Source organism: Rhineura floridana, chromosome 8, assembly GCF_030035675.1.
Source record: "Rhineura floridana isolate rRhiFlo1 chromosome 8, rRhiFlo1.hap2, whole genome shotgun sequence".
Lineage (NCBI taxonomy): Eukaryota > Metazoa > Chordata > Lepidosauria > Squamata > Rhineuridae > Rhineura > Rhineura floridana.
This window is the reverse complement of record NC_084487.1, coordinates 80,931,183-80,948,355: the sequence shown is the minus strand read 5'-3', so window position 1 is coordinate 80,948,355 and position 17,173 is coordinate 80,931,183. Positions and strand designations below refer to the sequence as shown.

The 17,173-nt window shown below is 41.6% G+C and overlaps 1 protein-coding gene across 2 annotated transcripts in view; it reads right to left on the bottom strand.

Moving 5' to 3' along the window:
• The window catches only part of NELL2 (neural EGFL like 2), a 228,732-nt gene extending 213,734 nt beyond the window's left edge, over positions 1 to 14,998 (bottom strand). For both annotated transcript variants that reach the window (XM_061637833.1, XM_061637835.1), the window contains exons 1-2: positions 14,380 to 14,998; positions 13,807 to 13,935 (exon numbers count right to left, since the gene is read on the bottom strand). In XM_061637833.1, the coding sequence (XP_061493817.1) occupies positions 13,807 to 13,935; positions 14,380 to 14,623 (373 nt within the window). In that variant the 5' untranslated portion in view covers positions 14,624 to 14,998. The remainder of the gene's footprint in view (positions 1 to 13,806; positions 13,936 to 14,379) is intronic.
• Positions 14,999 to 17,173: the final 2,175 nt, after the last annotated feature.

Sequence of the window (17,173 nt, the reverse complement as noted above, 5' to 3'; positions counted from 1 at the left end):
CCTTTGGCCTGTGCAGCCCTTCATACATTGCAACACAATCGCATGACATGCTGTGTTTCTTCTCAAGGAAAAATAAATGTTTCACAGCAAAGTGAATTGCAACATTGGTCTTCAGCTGGTGGGTCATGACACACAAGTGGAATGCACAAACTAACCTAAGGTGGGTCACATTTCAGTGATGCCACCATTCTTTAAAAAAGTTTATTTTCTTTGTTGTTAGTTGTCAGGGATGTAAAGAAGCCATTAAACGATATCTAAAATGGCAGCAGCTGCTAGGTTCCTGCACAGTGTCCTAAACCAGCCTGTATGAGCAAGGAAAAAAGGAAAGGGACAAATAATAAAAAGGTAAAAATTAAAACTGTTTCTTGTATTAAAGACAGTGGTTAATGATGGAGCCTGAGTTTGAAAAGCTGAAGACCACTGCTCTAAAATCTCTGCAGAGTTTATTTGAAATGTTTGGTTTCTCCAAGTTACCACTTACCAGGCTTACCACTTGGAGAAAGGCTGAATATCAATGGTCTTGATTTATTTAGTTAAAGCTTTGAAATCTACACCAACCCGAGTGAGGACTTCTAGTGGAATCATATGTAATTTAGCCTCTTTTTTTAAAGGTTCATTGTAATGACAGTAACTTTAAGCAATCAGTCATTGAGCTCATAATGCACGGAATCAATGGGTGTTTCCAGATGGAGAGCCCTTAGTTGTTGTTGCATCTGGAATTACAACAGTGTGGCCTTTCTCATGCACACTCTACTATATTCTGTCCACATAGTGGGCATGAGTCTTTCTCCATTTGTCCCAACCCCTCATGGTTGCTAAATCATTTCTAGAAATTGTTCTTACCTCCCAACATGAAACAGTGAAGATGTTTATGTAGGATGACTTTATTTTATATTTTATTTATTTTATAAATATATTTGTATACTGCTATTTCATTAAAAACAACAAGGTGGTTTACAACAAATTAAAAACAAAACAAGCAACAACCATACAATAAAAACATTAAAAATACAATAAAAACAAAAATGACATCTTAATTGCCTGCATAAGCTTGGTGGTACAGAAAGGATTTTAGGAGGCATGTAAAAGTTAAAACAGAAGGCACCTGCTGAACATCTGTTGGCAGAGCATTCCAGAGAACTGGGCTGATGATACCGAAGGCTCAATTTCGTGTCAATGTTAAATAAGCCTCACCAACTTGGGGGATGACCAAGGCTATTCCTGCAGATGATCTCAATGATCGAGCTAGGATATAAGGGTTCAGGAGGTCCCTAAGACACCCAAGACCTAAATTATTAAGGACTTTGCAAATTAATGCAAGGGCCTTGATCCTAGCTCAGCAGTGAATGGGCAGCCAGTGCAGATGTTTAAAGAGTGGCGTCACATGTCGGCCATGTGCTCCCATTAGCAGTCTGGCCTCTACATTTTGCACCAAGGCCAAGGGCAGCCCCATACACATCACATTGCAATAATCCTGCCTCGAGGTTACTAACGCATGGACTACAGAGATCAGGCTACCCTTGTCCAGGAACAGCCGTAGCTGATGAATCAGACAAAGCTGGTAAAAGGCGCTCCTAGCCACAGAGGATACTTGGGCTTCTAGTGACAAAGATGAATCCAGGAGTATCCCTAGGCTATGGACCTGAACCTTCAGAGGGAGTTTGACCCCATCCAGAACAGGTAGCTTTCCTATCTCCTAGACATGGGAACCACCTACCCAAAGAGCTTCCATCTTCCCAGGATTCAAGCACAGTTTATTGGCCCTCATCCAGTCCACTAGAGCATTCAGAGCATTCACAGCCTCTCCCGATTCAGCTGTTACAGAGAAATAGAGCTGTGTTTCATCAGCATACTGCTGACACCTTGCTCCAAAACTCCTAATGACCACTCCCAGTAGTTTCATATAGCACTGGAGAGAGAATAGTACCCTGCAGACCCCATAGCACAAGTGCCAGGGGGCTGAGGAACCTTCACCCAGTGTTACTTTCTGGATGTGACCATAATACAGTGCCTCCAATACCCATGCCATTGAGTCAGTCCAGGAGGATATTATGGTCAATGGTATCAAATGCTACTGAGAGATCAAGAAGAAGTAACAGGGTCACAGTTCCTGTCTCTCTCATGATAGAAGTCATCCATCAGGGTGACCAAGGCTATTTCTGTTCTGAAACCAGGTCTGAATCCATATTGTGATAGATCTAGATAATCAGTCTCATTCAGGAACACCTGCAGTTGCTCTGCAACCACCTTCTCCGTCACCTTTGCCAAGAAAGGGATGTTGGCAACTGGTCTATAGTTTATTATTTACTTTATTTATATCCCGCCCTTCCTCCCAGTAGGAGCCCACATAGTATAGTTGTTACACTCCATTGAGTCCAGTGTGGACTTTAAAGAAGTGGACACATGACTGCCTCTTTAAGGGCAGTGGGCATCACACCATCACACAAAGATGCATTTACTACACCTGTGACTCATTCAGTTATTCCACTCCAGCTAGCTTTAACAAGCCAGGATGGAAAAGGATCGAATGACCAGGTGATCACCGCAAGTATCTTGTCTACATCATCAGGTCGCATTAACTGGAATTGATCCCACAACACTGGGTTTGATGTTGCATTGGACACCTTGGCTGGAAGTGCCACAACTGTAGCATCTAAATCAGAGCTTGGAAAAGTTACTTTTTTGAACTACAACGCCCATCAGCCCAATCCAGTGGCCATGCTGGCTGGGGCTGATGGGAGTTGTAGTTCAAAAAAGTAACTTTTCCAAGCTCTGACTAAATCACTGCAGAGCCAAGCAACTTTGACCTCAAAGTATTTAGCCAGCCATTTACAGCTGGACATCAAGTGGTCCAGAGGTCTGCCCCCCAGTCAGGAGTGACAAACCTCCAGATCACACAGAACAATCCAGCTGGGTGGCTTCTTGAGGATGCAATGGAGACAGCAAAGTAGGATCTCTTTGCTGCCCTGTCCGCCCTATGGCTGTGCATTCTGTGCTAAAAAACCAAAAAGTCCAAATTTTGCACATCCGAAGAAACTGCATTTCCTTTCTTTTTTGCAGCAAGAGTAATCTCTCCCACACTCACTCTCCTCACACACACACACAAACACACCAGGCAACAGGAACTCTTTGATTAGGAAACCAATCAGATTAGCAGTGATGGAAAGAGGAAGTAACTGGTCATCTGAAAACCAGCAGGTGGACCCTTAGAAAAAGAAATAGTGATAAGTAATATCTACACCTTGGATGTTGTCACTACTGGTTAATTATTATTTTTTTTAAGCCAGATTTTCTGTGGTATAGGAAAACATGGGACAATTGCTGCGAAAACAGAGGCTGACTTCACAAAGATAGTGACATTATCTAGACACACATGTAAAATATGAGTGAATGATGCATGACAATTCTAAATTATTTATTTATTTATTAGATTTGTATCCCTTTTCTCCTGAAGGAGCCCATTACTCACCTCACCTGGCCAATATGTTTTTGAACAAAATGTAATGGATCATAAGCAATTATTGTGGCTGATGCAACTCAGACTGGTGATAGATATTTGAAATTAGAGCAATCTGTGAGATGTGCTAGCTCTATATTACATTTTAAATAAAATGAAAATTATTACAAATCATGTAAAACTCAGTATTTAAGGGCAGGAAACTCTCAGTTCATGAACCCTCCCTCCTACAAAAAAACCCCTCACTGATTTGTAAGATGTCTTTCTACAAAAATTAAATTGTATCAAATATTTGATTATCAATGTTTACATTGTGAAATATTATGAACTTAAAAAAAATCACATTCTGTTTTTAACATTTTGTTTATGTTAATATAACAACAGAATTAGGGCATAAGAATATAATTGGGGCAATTGCCAAAGCTTGGCTAACTATCAGTGCCAGGGCTTCATCCAGAAACGTAGGAGGTAAGTATATACGAGAAGATTCCTGACTGGGTAAAGACTACATTTCACCCCGCTACAAACTACTGAGAATCTCCACGTGCCTACTTAGGGCAGAAGTAGTGGTCAGGGATGATGGGAGTTATAGTCCAACAACATTGGGAGGGCACCATGTTGACAGCCCATGGATTAGGGAAAGGGCTTCCAGATCAGAGGGTCATAATTCCATGAAGACATGAACCTTGCCATCTCCCTCTCTTTAATAAAGTAAGCACTTAGAATAGATATATGGTTTGACTCTATTCTATTTTGGGTACAAAGTCTGACCATGACATTTCTGCTATTAGTGTTTGACATTTTAAAACTGTCCATGTCCAGATGACACAAGACCTGAGTAGGCCTGATATGAAATTGGATAGCAGAATCTGAATACTGTTATGTTAGTGTCATGAAAGGAAGCAAACTTTTCAGAAACAGGTAGTATAAGTAAAGCAGATATATATCACTTAGAAATGATGCAATTACTAGATCTTCTAGTCACTGTAACTTCTGCTGTAATTTCTAGGAATTAAATTGTGTTTACTACTATAAAAAGAAGGTGGTCATAACACTTTGGGGAGGGGGGAAGCCTACAAACAGTTTTGCATTGGGTAGAATCTCAACAGGGAATTCATCTACAATGTGAATTTGCTTTACACTAGAATAAGAACATAAGAACATAAGAAGAGCCTGCTGGATCAGGCCAGTGGCCCATCTAGTCCAGCATCCTGTTCTCACAGTGGCCAACCAGGTGCCTGGGGGAAGCCCGCAAGCAGGACCCGAGTGCAAGAACACTCTCCCCTCCTGAGGCTTCCAGCAACTGGTTTTCAGAAGCATGCTGCCTCTGACTAGGGTGGCAGAGCACAGCCATCACAGCTAGTAGCCATTGATAGCCCTGTCCTCCATGAATTTGTCTAATCTTCTTTTAAAGCCATCCAAGCTGGTGGCCATTACTGCATCCTGCGGGAGCAAATTCCACAGTTTAACTATGCGCTGAGTAAAGAAGTACTTCCTTTTGTCTGTCCTGAATCTTCCAACATTCAGCTTCTTGGAATGTCCACGAGTTCTAGTATTATGAGAGAGGGAGAAGAACTTTTCTCTATCCACTTTCTCAATGCCATGCATAATTTTATACACTTCTATCATGTCTCCTCTGACCCGCCTTTTCTCTAAACTAAAAAGCCCCAAATGCTGCAACCTTTCCTCGTAAGGGAGTCGCTCCATCCCCTTGATCATTCTGGTTGCCCTCTTCTGAACCTTTTCCAACTCTAGAATATCCTTTTTGAGATGAGGCGACCAGAACTGTACACAGTATTCCAAATGCGGCCGCACCATAGATTTATACAACGGCATTATGATATTGGCTGTTTTCTTTTCAATACCTTTCCTAATTATCGCTAGCATGGAATTTGCCTTTTTCACAGCTGCCGCACACTGGGTCGACATTTTCATCGTGCTGTCCACTACAACCCCGAGGTCTCTCTCCTGGTCGGTCACCGCCAGTTCAGACCCCATGAGCGTATATGTGAAATTCAGATTTTTTGCTCCAATATGCATAATTTTACACTTGTTTATATTGAATTGCATTTGCCATTTTTCTGCCCATTCACTCAGTTTGGAGAGGTCTTTTTGGAGCTCTTCGCAACACCTTTTTGTTTTAACAACCCTGAACAATTTAGTGTCGTCAGCAAACTTGGCCACTTCACTGCTCACTCCTAATTCTAGGTCATTAATGAACAAGTTGAAAAGTACAGGTCCCAATACCGATCCTTGAGGGACTCCACTTTCTACAGCCCTCCATTGGGAGAACTGTCCGTTGATTCCTACTCTCTGCTTTCTGCTTCTTAACCAATTCCTTATCCACAAGAGGACCTCTCCTCTTATTCCATGACTGCTAAGCTTCCTCAGAAGCCTTTGGTGACGTACCTTGTCAAACGCTTTTTGAAAGTCTAAGTACACTATGTCCACTGGATCACCTCTATCTATATGCTTGTTGACACTCTCAAAGAATTCTAATAGGTTACTGAGACAGGACTTTCCCTTGCAGAAGCCATGCTGGCTCTGCTTCAGCAAGGCTTGTTCTTCTATGTGCTTAGTTAATCTAGCTTTAATAATACTTTCTACCAGTTTTCCAGGGACAGAAGTTAAGCTAACTGGCCTGTAATTTCCGGGATCCCCTCTGGATCCCTTTTTGAAGATTGGTGTTACATTTGCCACTTTCCAGTCCTCAGGCACGGAGGAGGACCCAAGGGACAAGTTACATATTTTAGTTAGCAGATCAGCAATTTCACCTTTGAGTTCTTTGAGAACTCTCGGGTGGATGCCATCCGGGCCCGGTGATTTGTCAGTTTTTATATTGTCCATTAAGCTTAGAACTTCCTCTCTCGTTACCACTATTTGTCTCAGTTCCTCAGAATCCCTTCCTGCAAATGTTAGTTCAGGTTCAAGGATCTGCCCTATATTTTCCACTGTGAAGACAGATGCAAAGAATTCATTTAGCTTCTCTGCAATCTCCTTATCGTTCTTTAGTACACCTTTGACTCCCATATCATCCAAGGGTCCAATTGTCTCCCTAGATGGTCTCCTGCTTTGAATGTATTTATAGAATTTTTTGTTGTTGGTTTTTATGTTCTTAGCGATGTGCTCCTCAAATTCTTTTTTAGCATCCCTTATTGTCTTCTTACATTTCTTTTGCCAGAGTTTGTGTTCTTTTTTATTTTCTTCATTCGGACAAGACTTCCATTTTTTGAAGGAAGACTTTTTGCCTCTAAGAGCTTCCTTGACTCAAATAGTAACAATTATACACTAGAATTTACCTTACAGGCACAAACAGGGATATTTTTGTGACAGTACTCATCAGTACAGAGTAGCAGCATCTCTTTGCTTGCCATGGCAGCCGTTTAGTGCTGGAACCCACAGCACTGTTATTTAGAAATCAGTGCCAACACCTCATTTTTTTTATCAAAAAGCACTGGGCACAAATATTAGGAAATATTTAAAAAGTGAATAACCAAGTTCTTTAAAAAACTTGAATGGATTCTTAGCATGTAAATTTACATGTATATTCTATACTTTAATCAATCCAAATTTTAAATGTGATTCAAATGTATACTTCCACATATGATATGTCTTGATATGGTCAGGCCATAAATTAACAAAAGTGCAAAGACTTACAGTCTTACAGTCCAAGCCAAGACATGTTTACTCAAAAATAAATCCCACTATGTTTAAAGAGGCTTACTTCCATCCCAAGTATGCATGCATAGGATTACAACTTTACTACAAGGGTCTGCAAGCAATGTGTCATTTATTTTTTACTAGTGGTCTTTTTGTAGTTCACATTTTACATATTCTCTATGATTTCTACTTGCACCAGAATCCAGGAAAGAACTGAGAATCAAGTAGAGGAATGGTTAGACCACGTGTGAAAGGTTGTATTCCATTAGATTGGTGTAGTGTATCTTTGTGCTATGTGTCTTCATCCTGTAACAGGAGTCTTTCTGTTCAGGGTTCCAGTAAGCTATGCCCTCCTCCAAAATACTGTAAGATATAACAGGCTCAAGCAGGCTAATACCTCTCATCAATTTTCTGGGGTTGGGCTGTGTCCAACTGATGCTCAGTATTCCATGGAGCCACTGAGCATACTCAGTCCTCATTGAGCTATTGTTCTTATGGTGGGGGTAGCTCCTTTGGGGGATTTTTAAATCACCAGGTAAAGACATTTTTATTCACCTAGGCCTTTGAAACAACTTGTATTTTTTAAAAAAGAAAACAGTGCTCTAAATCTTTGAACTGTGTTTTAGTCTAAAATCTAAGCTAATAGGTCTTATTTTTCCTCCACAAAAAGAGAAAGTTTTTATGCTGCAGTTTATTGTTTTTGTGGCTGTATTTTGATTATTGTATGTTATTCTTTGTTCTATGAGCTACTCAGAGAACATGTTTTGATGAGCAGCCTATACAAATTCAGTAAATGAATCAGTGTTTTGTACTTCTGCATACTTCAGGGTTCACTCAAGCACCTTGTGGTACCTCTGTCTTGTTTCAAGTGCCCCTGTTTTAGCTTCAGTCCTGTTGGTACTCAACCACCTGAACGTAACATTAAAGGGAATGTTCAGAAGAACCGTGACAGCTTTCAACAATTTTTCCTATGGAGGAAAAATGGAGAGATTGATCAGATCTAAACCTCAATCAGGCCTTTGAAGTTGTATTTCTGTGTTTTGTGATGGAGAATTTCAAGTGGGAATGGCTTTGTTGATTACTTTTCTTCACCACCACCCAGACAGGTGGCAACTATAGGGCAGGAGTGAGAAATCTCAGGACTTGAGACCAAATACAGCCTCTAGACCACTGTATCTGGCCCATGGAATTCTCTTCAGATCATGCCATCTCCCTAGGTCATATTCCTCTCTGGTTGTTCCACACCCTTCTTGAAATCTTTTGCCTGGCTAAAATGTGCCCTTTAACTATGATCATGCCTCTTGCTTGCATGGGTGGATAAGTGCATATACAGAAACTTCTGATTTTTCATGGCTGGATTGTAGCTTACTGTACAAAGATAAGAGTCACATCTGGCTTTTTTTCCCTTTGGGGTCTGCTCACCAAGAGCATGCAGCCCCCAGAAGATTGTCCATGAGCCTTTGAGCTAAAATAGGTTCCCCACCGCAGCTATGGGAAGTGGCATGATGTGCACAGGCTTTATTGAGAGAAGAGGAAAAGTGTCCCAGCCCTGCTCATTTTGCAACAGATAATTTTACCTATGTGTCCCATTCTGCTCTAAAATCCATATACTAGTTCTGCTTGGTTCTGCCAGGATAGTATATTACATAATGCTTTTCTACCACAGTTACGTTTTAAATATACTGTATTTCCACTGTTTTTCTAGCAAAACCCTGGTTACAAAATGTCTCCATCTCTCAGGTCCTGAATAGATGGGGTGAGAATCTCTTTGTTTATATGGTTGCACGGAAAACAGCATTATGCCAGTCATTCGTACTTGAATCCTAAACTTCTGAAAAGCCAATAAATAATTTTCTGTGTCTTCAACACAAATTCTAAAACATTTCTACTTTTTCAGAAATTCCTAAAAGCTTCCTTCATTTGTTTGGTACCATGAGGAAAACGGGTTATAATTGATTCACAACATGACAAATATTGTTTCCAAAGGAAAATGCCTAACAGTAATATAGTTAGTATGCAAATGGTAACTCAACAATGTAACAAGTTTAAAGCAGAACTACATAGCGCTGTTGTATCATTGTACAAACTGGCCTATTTTAGTTTTATTTTCTGGCAACAGTTAGACCCAGAAAGAGCCATTTGAGAAGCCACTGACTCTAAAGTTCCTCCATGCATCATGCTGACAGATTAAATCTGCTCTTTGGTGCTCTGTACCATTGTGTACTTTATAACAATTTACCATATAATTCCACTCAGTTTGTTGTTGTTGGGATGTATGTGCATATTTGCTTGCTGAAATAACTGAGTATAATTTTCACATAAATGCTAACTATTCTAACAAACAAGGTTTGTTTTCCAAATGACTCCCATTTCCTAAGTCTGTAAGCACAAGTTTTCATTTAGCTGTTCAGTATGCATTTCAATTATAAAACCTATAATTTATTGTTCTCAGTATGTCACACTCAGTAAAATAAAGTCAGTAGACAATTGTATTCATTTATTGTCTAAAGGTATCTAATGTATTTTTTCCATTAAGTTCATTTTCTTTTTGTTCAATAAATATGTGTTCTATGACCCATCTCAGAAACAACCATCATACAAGATGGTTTATTTAACTAAATAAATATAGATTTTTATAGTTCATGATAGTTCATGATCAGTGTTTGAATCATAACCTGCTTCTTTACCTGCATTGACTTGTTTCCCAAATAAATATGGTATGATGTTTCATCTGATCATGTAACAGCATTAACCAACCAGAATGGATGTTGAATATATATGTGCCCTTATTTGTTTAGCTGTTCTATTCCATTTGTTCATGCATTTTATTTGGTAAATGCCCAGGGAGAACCCACACTGCAAAATTCACAAAATCAAAGAAACTTCTTGATTTAGATAATTCAATCAGGTATTTTTTTATAAAACTCAGGATTAACTCTATATGTTTAATTTCTACATCGTCTTATAATGTCATTTATTATGATACCATTTTGCTGGTATTTATCTTCTATTTTCAGTAACTTGGTGCAAAATGAAGTCCATGGACTAGTGCATCAACTTACAAGGCCAAGGACTTTTTGTTTTCCGTACTGTCATATTAACATTCAGTGCTTCAACAAACATTATTCATAATGCAACAGCTGAGTACTGAAGGCAGAGGGTGCACTACCATATGCTGCAGCTTGAGAAAAATTAGGGCTACTGTCAAATTACTCCAGAGTAATTTTAAAGATATTCTTGAGATTCCTCAAAAGCAAATCTACAGCATTGAGACATGTCTTCACATATTTATTTCCATAGGTCACAACTGAAATTACATGTGACTGTAGTCATCTATACAGTTACCTGTCCTGTTCCCACAACACATTATCCTTCTAAAGATTTACTTGTGAAAACTGTGTTACTCACTCATACACACACACCAGTTTAGGACTGCTTGTCTAGAAGGTGTTTTGTTTCCCTGCTGGGGAGAATGTATGCAAATATTACAACAACGTGGGGGGGGGGGAGTTGATGGAAAGACCTATGCATGCTCTTTCTCAATGGGGCCAAGGAGATGAGAAAGATCCATCCAGTCAGACCTGTCCACATAGTTCCAAATTTGTGCAAATACATAGTAGCACCATGGATTGCATCATGAGGAAACAAATATATGCATACAGCTTAATTGTGTGAAATTTGCCCAAAACACTAGCACTTTGACTGATTCTTTAGTTGTGCAACTCCAAGGATATAAGAGATTTGTAAGAGAAATTATTTATAGAAGGCCAGCACTGTGATTTTAAAGATATTCTTGAGATTCCTCAAAAGCAAATCTACAGCATTGAGACATGTCTTCACATATTTATTTCCATAGGTCACAACTGAAATTACATGTGACTGTAGTCATCTATACAGTTACCTGTCTGTGATTTGCCCCATTTCCATTATCTGCTTTTATTTAATTTCTATATGCCACATCTTTCAGTAATGTAAACTTGATGACACCCCCCTGACTTGATTATCTTTTTCCTATTTTGTCTTCTAAACTGGACTTCTCTTTTTTTCTTTGGGACAGAGAAGGGGCAGTTTCCACAATATTAGGCAATTTTATTAATCCCTTCAAGTTACTGCACATCTAGGTTTAAAAACCAGATGCAACCATTCTAATGTTTGATAACAAGGGATATTTTGCCTGTATAAGCTATACTTCTAAAAAACTGCAATAGCTTGTTAGTGAACCTCTAAATCATTACTTTGGGCCACGGAACAACAGAGCACATTATAGACTTATTGGTGAGAAAGTGATGCAGTTATATAATTTATTTACAACTCTAAGGAGAAAAAAACTGATAAGGGAAAGAGACAGCAAGAAGAATCAGAATGAAGGTAAAATCTTAGGGTTGCTATACTTGCTTGGTTTTCCGCCAAGGAGGAGAAATATTCAGAGGAAGGCAATGATAAACCACCTATGAATACCTCTTACCACACAAACCCTATGAATGTATGGATGTGAAAGTTGGACAGTGAAAAAAGCAGATAAGAGAAAAATCAACTCATTTGAAATGTGGTGCTGGAGGAGAGCTTTACGCATACCATGGACTGTGAAAAAGACAAATAATTGGGTGTCAGAACAAATTAAACCAGAACTATCACTAGAAACTAAAATGATGAAACTGAGGTTATCATATTTTGGACACATAATGAGAAGACAGGATTCATCAGAAAAGACAATAATGCTGGGAAAAACAGAAGAGAGTAGAAAAAGAGGAAGGTCAAACAAGAGATGGATTGATTCCATAAAGGAAGCCACAGACCTGAACTTACAAGATCTGAACAGGGTGGTTCATGACAGGTGCTACTGGAGGTCTCTGATTCATAGGGTCGCCATAAGTCGTAATCAACTTGAAGGCACATAACAACAACAAAGAACAGATGTGTAAAGAAAAAATCTTTATTTTCTGAAACTAAGAAGAGGAATGCATCTGAAGTCTTCAGACTTAGCAAAATAAGAGGCATGAGAAACAGAAATGTCCAAACTTTTAAATTTCTAAAATCTTCACTTTGCTAGAATGGTGTTTGCTGAAAAAAATCTGTTGCACTGAGTGAAATGTGCAGTTCTAAACTGTCCATATTACCAGCCATAAAATTGGAATTTTAGAAGTTCATTCTGTCAAGGTTCCATTCATGTAGATGTCTACATCCTGTGGTAATGAGACCTTTTCTGTTTAAAAATAGCATGTGTCAATTTATCTTTTTAAAAAGTGTATGTCCAGACTTTTCTGTGATAATGGTCACAGTGACACACTCTGGTTAAACGTGGAATAGCACTCTTCAACAGAGCCTTCCAGTGACTATGTATTCAGCTTTTGATACATTATCTTATTAATTCAGAAGTTGTTAAAGCCAACATTTTTTCCTAATTTTTCCTTAAATTACAGCTTCTTTACAAGGCCACTCTTTGCCTCTTGTACTAGAAAAACATCTCCAATCTATAAATGAAATTCCTAACAAAACAAATGATACCCACAGACAGTCCTGTGCGCTGTATAAATGTAGGTCAAAACTCTTCTTAATGCACCATATGAACCACCTTTCCCACCTTTATGTAGTAACATTTAGCCCATACATAAAATGATGGTGTGTCTCCTTCCAAATGCCACTATGATATCAGGCCTCTTTTTTAAATAATAAACAACCTGATAAATTACTTCAGAAATGTTGTGCACTATGACTTAAAAATCAAATTCTTTTTACAATCTGTATGGAGGAAAATCATTCATCTGAGAACATTTTACCTTCATAAAATAAACAATGAATGCCATCAAAGAAACGCTACTGTTTGGAAACTAACCCTGGAAGTATATTTGAATACACTGATACAAAATCAAATTATAAGGCGTCTCTCTTCTTTTTTATGGGAAGAAACAATTAGATTCATTGATACTAATTTTTAGAATTAGAATTTAGAATTTTTAGATTTCTAAAAATTCATGGCGATAGCAAACCCATCAAAATCAGTGAACTTAGGTTACTTAAGTCCAAGGGGTGTACTCTTGAGTATGACTATATCACCCATTGTATACACAAATAATGCTTCTTTTATTTTTCTAAAAGTGGGAAATTTAACCAGGACAAAGGGCAGAACCTATTCACAAATATCTTTTGCAAAGCGTTCTATATCATTCCTGAAGATTTTAAAGGGAGAAATGCTACATTTTATCCCTATTTCCCAATTCTTTAGGCTCAGATTTTCTCCACAGTCCATTTTCTCCTTTAACCACTAGCTGGAACATGAGCTTAGTCTGGTGTGTCCTCCCAAAGAAACCAATTACAGCCAGTCCAGACGAATCTGTTTATTGTTCAGGGTTCCCCACGATTGGCAAAACAAGCCATCTGCCATCAGCTTTCCTGCTGACCATTAATTAAGGCCCCATCCATCACAAGAAGGGCCAGAAAAGTGAATGGAGAGATAAAGAGGAAGGGAGAGAGGGAGGAATCAGCGAGGCTTAAAAGAACAGAGAGAAAGGCTTCTGATGAGTAAATGGACCGTCTTGCATCATGAGCCCAGAGGAATAGCGCCTGCCATCAAGTTAATGCAAAAAGTTCAATCAAACGCATTTGCCAGCAAGTTCAGGAATTATTCAGGTGGACCAGGATGACCCTCCCCAGAGAGCGCAAACGAGGAAGAATGGGTGGAGGTCCTGTACCTTGGAAGAAGAAAGCTTTGCTCCCGTTATGCAGCCCTTGGACTTGCAGCACTCCGGCCACGGATTCTCCCAACTGCAACTCGCCTAGCACGTCGATCTGCAAGGAGGGGTCCACGCCAAAGCCGAAAACTTGATCCAGACCGGGGAGGGGGAAGAAGAGAGAATGAGGAATTACTGCCGACCTCCGTAACTTTTCCTGTCCCCGTCCTGCTTTCCCCTTTTTTCTTCTTCTCCTACCCGGATCCTGTCACTCCAGCACCGTGCGGCGCAGGTATCCCCTCAGCTCAGCCGCACCAGCCAGCCCTATTTGCATGACCTGCTTTAGCACCATTCCTTGCCAAAGTCCTCTTTTCATGTTTGTATCTCGATCCTCGATTCATTTTTGTGCCTCCCCGCGGCCTCCCCCCCCCCGAAAATCTACCGAATTTCCGTCAGGGAAATGGGTTTCGAGACACAGCCCGAGTCTCCCTCCCCTTTCCCCCCAGAGTTTCCTTGGAAGGCGAGGAAGGGCTGGGTTTGGGAAGGAGGGGCGGATGCATGGAAGTCAGGCTTTGTATGTCCCAATATTCTCACCTGAGCTGAGACAGAAGAGGAAGCACAAGGTGCTTAAACAAACCGGGGACTCCATAGCGCGGGAGAAGGACACCGGCGGGAAATCACTCCATAGTCCTCTTTCGGGAGCGAGAATTGGTGTCTGAAGGAAGAAGCGCCCTCCAAAGCCACAACACGCCCGGTCCTCTTCCACCCTCTCCTCCTTTTCCTTCTTTTCCACCCACCCCTCAACAGAAAGCCAGAATCCACCAGGCGAAGGTACCATAAGTCGGATCCGCCAAAGCCCGCAGCATCATCGCCTCAGCCACCCGCAGCCACCCCGAGCATGCAGCCTAGAGCCTGCCCTGTTCCTGAAGCAGGCGAGGAATGGAGCCAAAGGGAGACAGCCCGGGAAAGCCGGAAGCTCCTCGCCAGAACCTGCTGAGGGGAACCCGGCAGAGACAATGGAGGGGGCGAGGCGACCGCGGGAATTGCTCCGGTGGAGGGGCAGCAGCAGCCAAAGAGGCGCGCCCGTCGTCTCTTTCCCTCACTCACACGCGCACCTCGCTCGCTTTCTCCCCTCAGGGCTCCGTCGCCAAGCCTCGCCGCCGTTACCAGGAGCAGCAGCTGTTACTGCTTACTGCCACCGGCGCCGCGGACAAGCAGGCTCCTCCTCACAGCCCGCATCAAAAGAGGGAGAGAAGGCGGTGGCGGCGGGCTGGGGCCAATAATGACAGGCTGGTGGGCGGTGGGAAGGAGGTGCCTTCCAACGCCTCCCTCTGGCCCGTGCCTCAGGTTGCTCAACGGCATAGCCAAGTCCCCTGGCCGGGAAGGCGCACAGGGAACAAACAACGGGAGAACTCCAGTTGGCCTCCTCTGGCTGCTTCCCGGCTTAGTTTTTCAAGGGGTGCCGGGCGCTTAAGCCTGCCTGACAGACAAGCTCTTTCTCACACATATCGATGAAGGATAGCTCCTTAGGGCGAATGGGGTATTTCCCCACCAACCACAATCTGCCCCTAGTCAGCCCCCATCTGCCTGACTTTCTACCTACAACTAGTACAGAGGGTGGCGTTGCTTGTCAGCTTCCTCCTCCTTGGATCAATGTTGCCCTTGTAGAACTCATCAGGAAGGAGGATGGGAACAAAACTAGAATTAGTTAGTTTTGCCTGTCCTTGGCTCTGGCTCCACCTACTGTTGGCCTCCCTGCCTTCCGCCCTACCAGTCCCAATGTGCACCAGCAACCACTGCACATCTCTTCCCACACACACACACACACACACACCTGGATGGAAAACCTTTTTTTGCTGAGCACTGTGGGTTCCCAAAAGCATGGGAGCAGCTGGCTGCGGTTCCTTCTGGAGGTGGGGAAAGCATTCTGAACACGGTCAGAAACGCTGAGGTGCTTTCTATCTGCACTCCACTGTCATAAAGCCACAACACAAGCCCACATCCAAAATTTGTTTCGAGGAAGGTTTCACTTGACAGCTAGTTGTTGTTGTAATAATAAAAGCAGAAAGAGTCTTATAGCAGTGATTCCCAAACTTTTTCCCCCCATTGACCACTTGAAAATTGCTGAGGGTCTTTGGGTAACTGCTTAATCATTTTTCTGCCTGATGTAGCAATTGTAATGTGCTGTGCTAGATGCTGTATGATTTTAAATTGTATTTTTCAAAACATGCCAGCACCCTCCTGAATGAAGCCTGGGAACTACAGCTTAGGAACCTCTGTTTTATAGGAAGCTGTCTCATACCACCTCACATAAATGGTTCATCTATCTCTATATTAGGGGCAGCAGCTTGCCAAGATTTCAGATAAGAGTTTTTCCCCAGCCCTATTTGGAGACACTAAGGATTGAACTTGCAACCTTCTGCATTCAAAGCATGTCCTCTCTACTTATTGAGCTACTTCCCTTTCTTTGAGACCTCCTAGCATGTGTCTAAGCAGGTTCACCAGTGCAGGCAGCCTTGTATTATTGTATGTGTGACATCTTGGGACCCCTCTGGATGAACAGGCAGGATAGTAATCAAACATATAAATACTCTTGCTCACCACCCCAATCTCTGTCGGAATTCTATTGAGCTGCGTAGCAGAGCGGAGAGTTCTGAGCGAGTTTATGTGTGTGTGTTTGAATCTTTGCTAAGATTCTACCTTCCCTGCAAATTAGTCAGAGACTTTAAGCTTTAAAATAAGAAATATCTACTTTATTCTGGAAGTACATGCTTGATAGGAAAGAGTTCTATATCTAGCTAACTAGCTATGTTGGAGCAGCCTGCACCAGTCCCAGTGCAGCCCTCATGCTGGTTGAGAGGGAGAGACAAAGGAAAAATGTCTGCTCCCCTCTCTCTCGAGAGAAGAAGAAATTGGGAAGGTGGGAAGGAACTGGGATCAACATCCTTTGCATATCAGTCTAGCAGGAAGGGGAGAGACGGCAAGGATCAAAGGACAGGTATAGCCTAGCAACGAAGAGGTCTCCTCCCTAGCTACCCTTTTTAACCCCATGCAGCCTCAACCCACCAAGTTGGAGTTGAACCTCATACATTCCAACAATCTCTGAGCAGTGTGAGACTTCCAGGGGCTCCTGCACTTACCCAGGGTTTGGTTTCCTGAGAAAGAAGGCCAGCAGAGACTGTGGTGTCTTTTAGGAAATATGGTTTCTGTTTACACACATTCCAATCTGAGCTTAAGATGGAGGGGTTCACAGCATTAACAGTCCATCAGATCTTGCTCCCTCTTGCCCATCACTTTGGAGGTCCAGAAAGCAAGCAAGCTTCCCTGTCTGTCTCCAGTTCCCAGCCTTTTCCCCAGCCTAGAATAAAAAACGCACACCTCTCCTTGT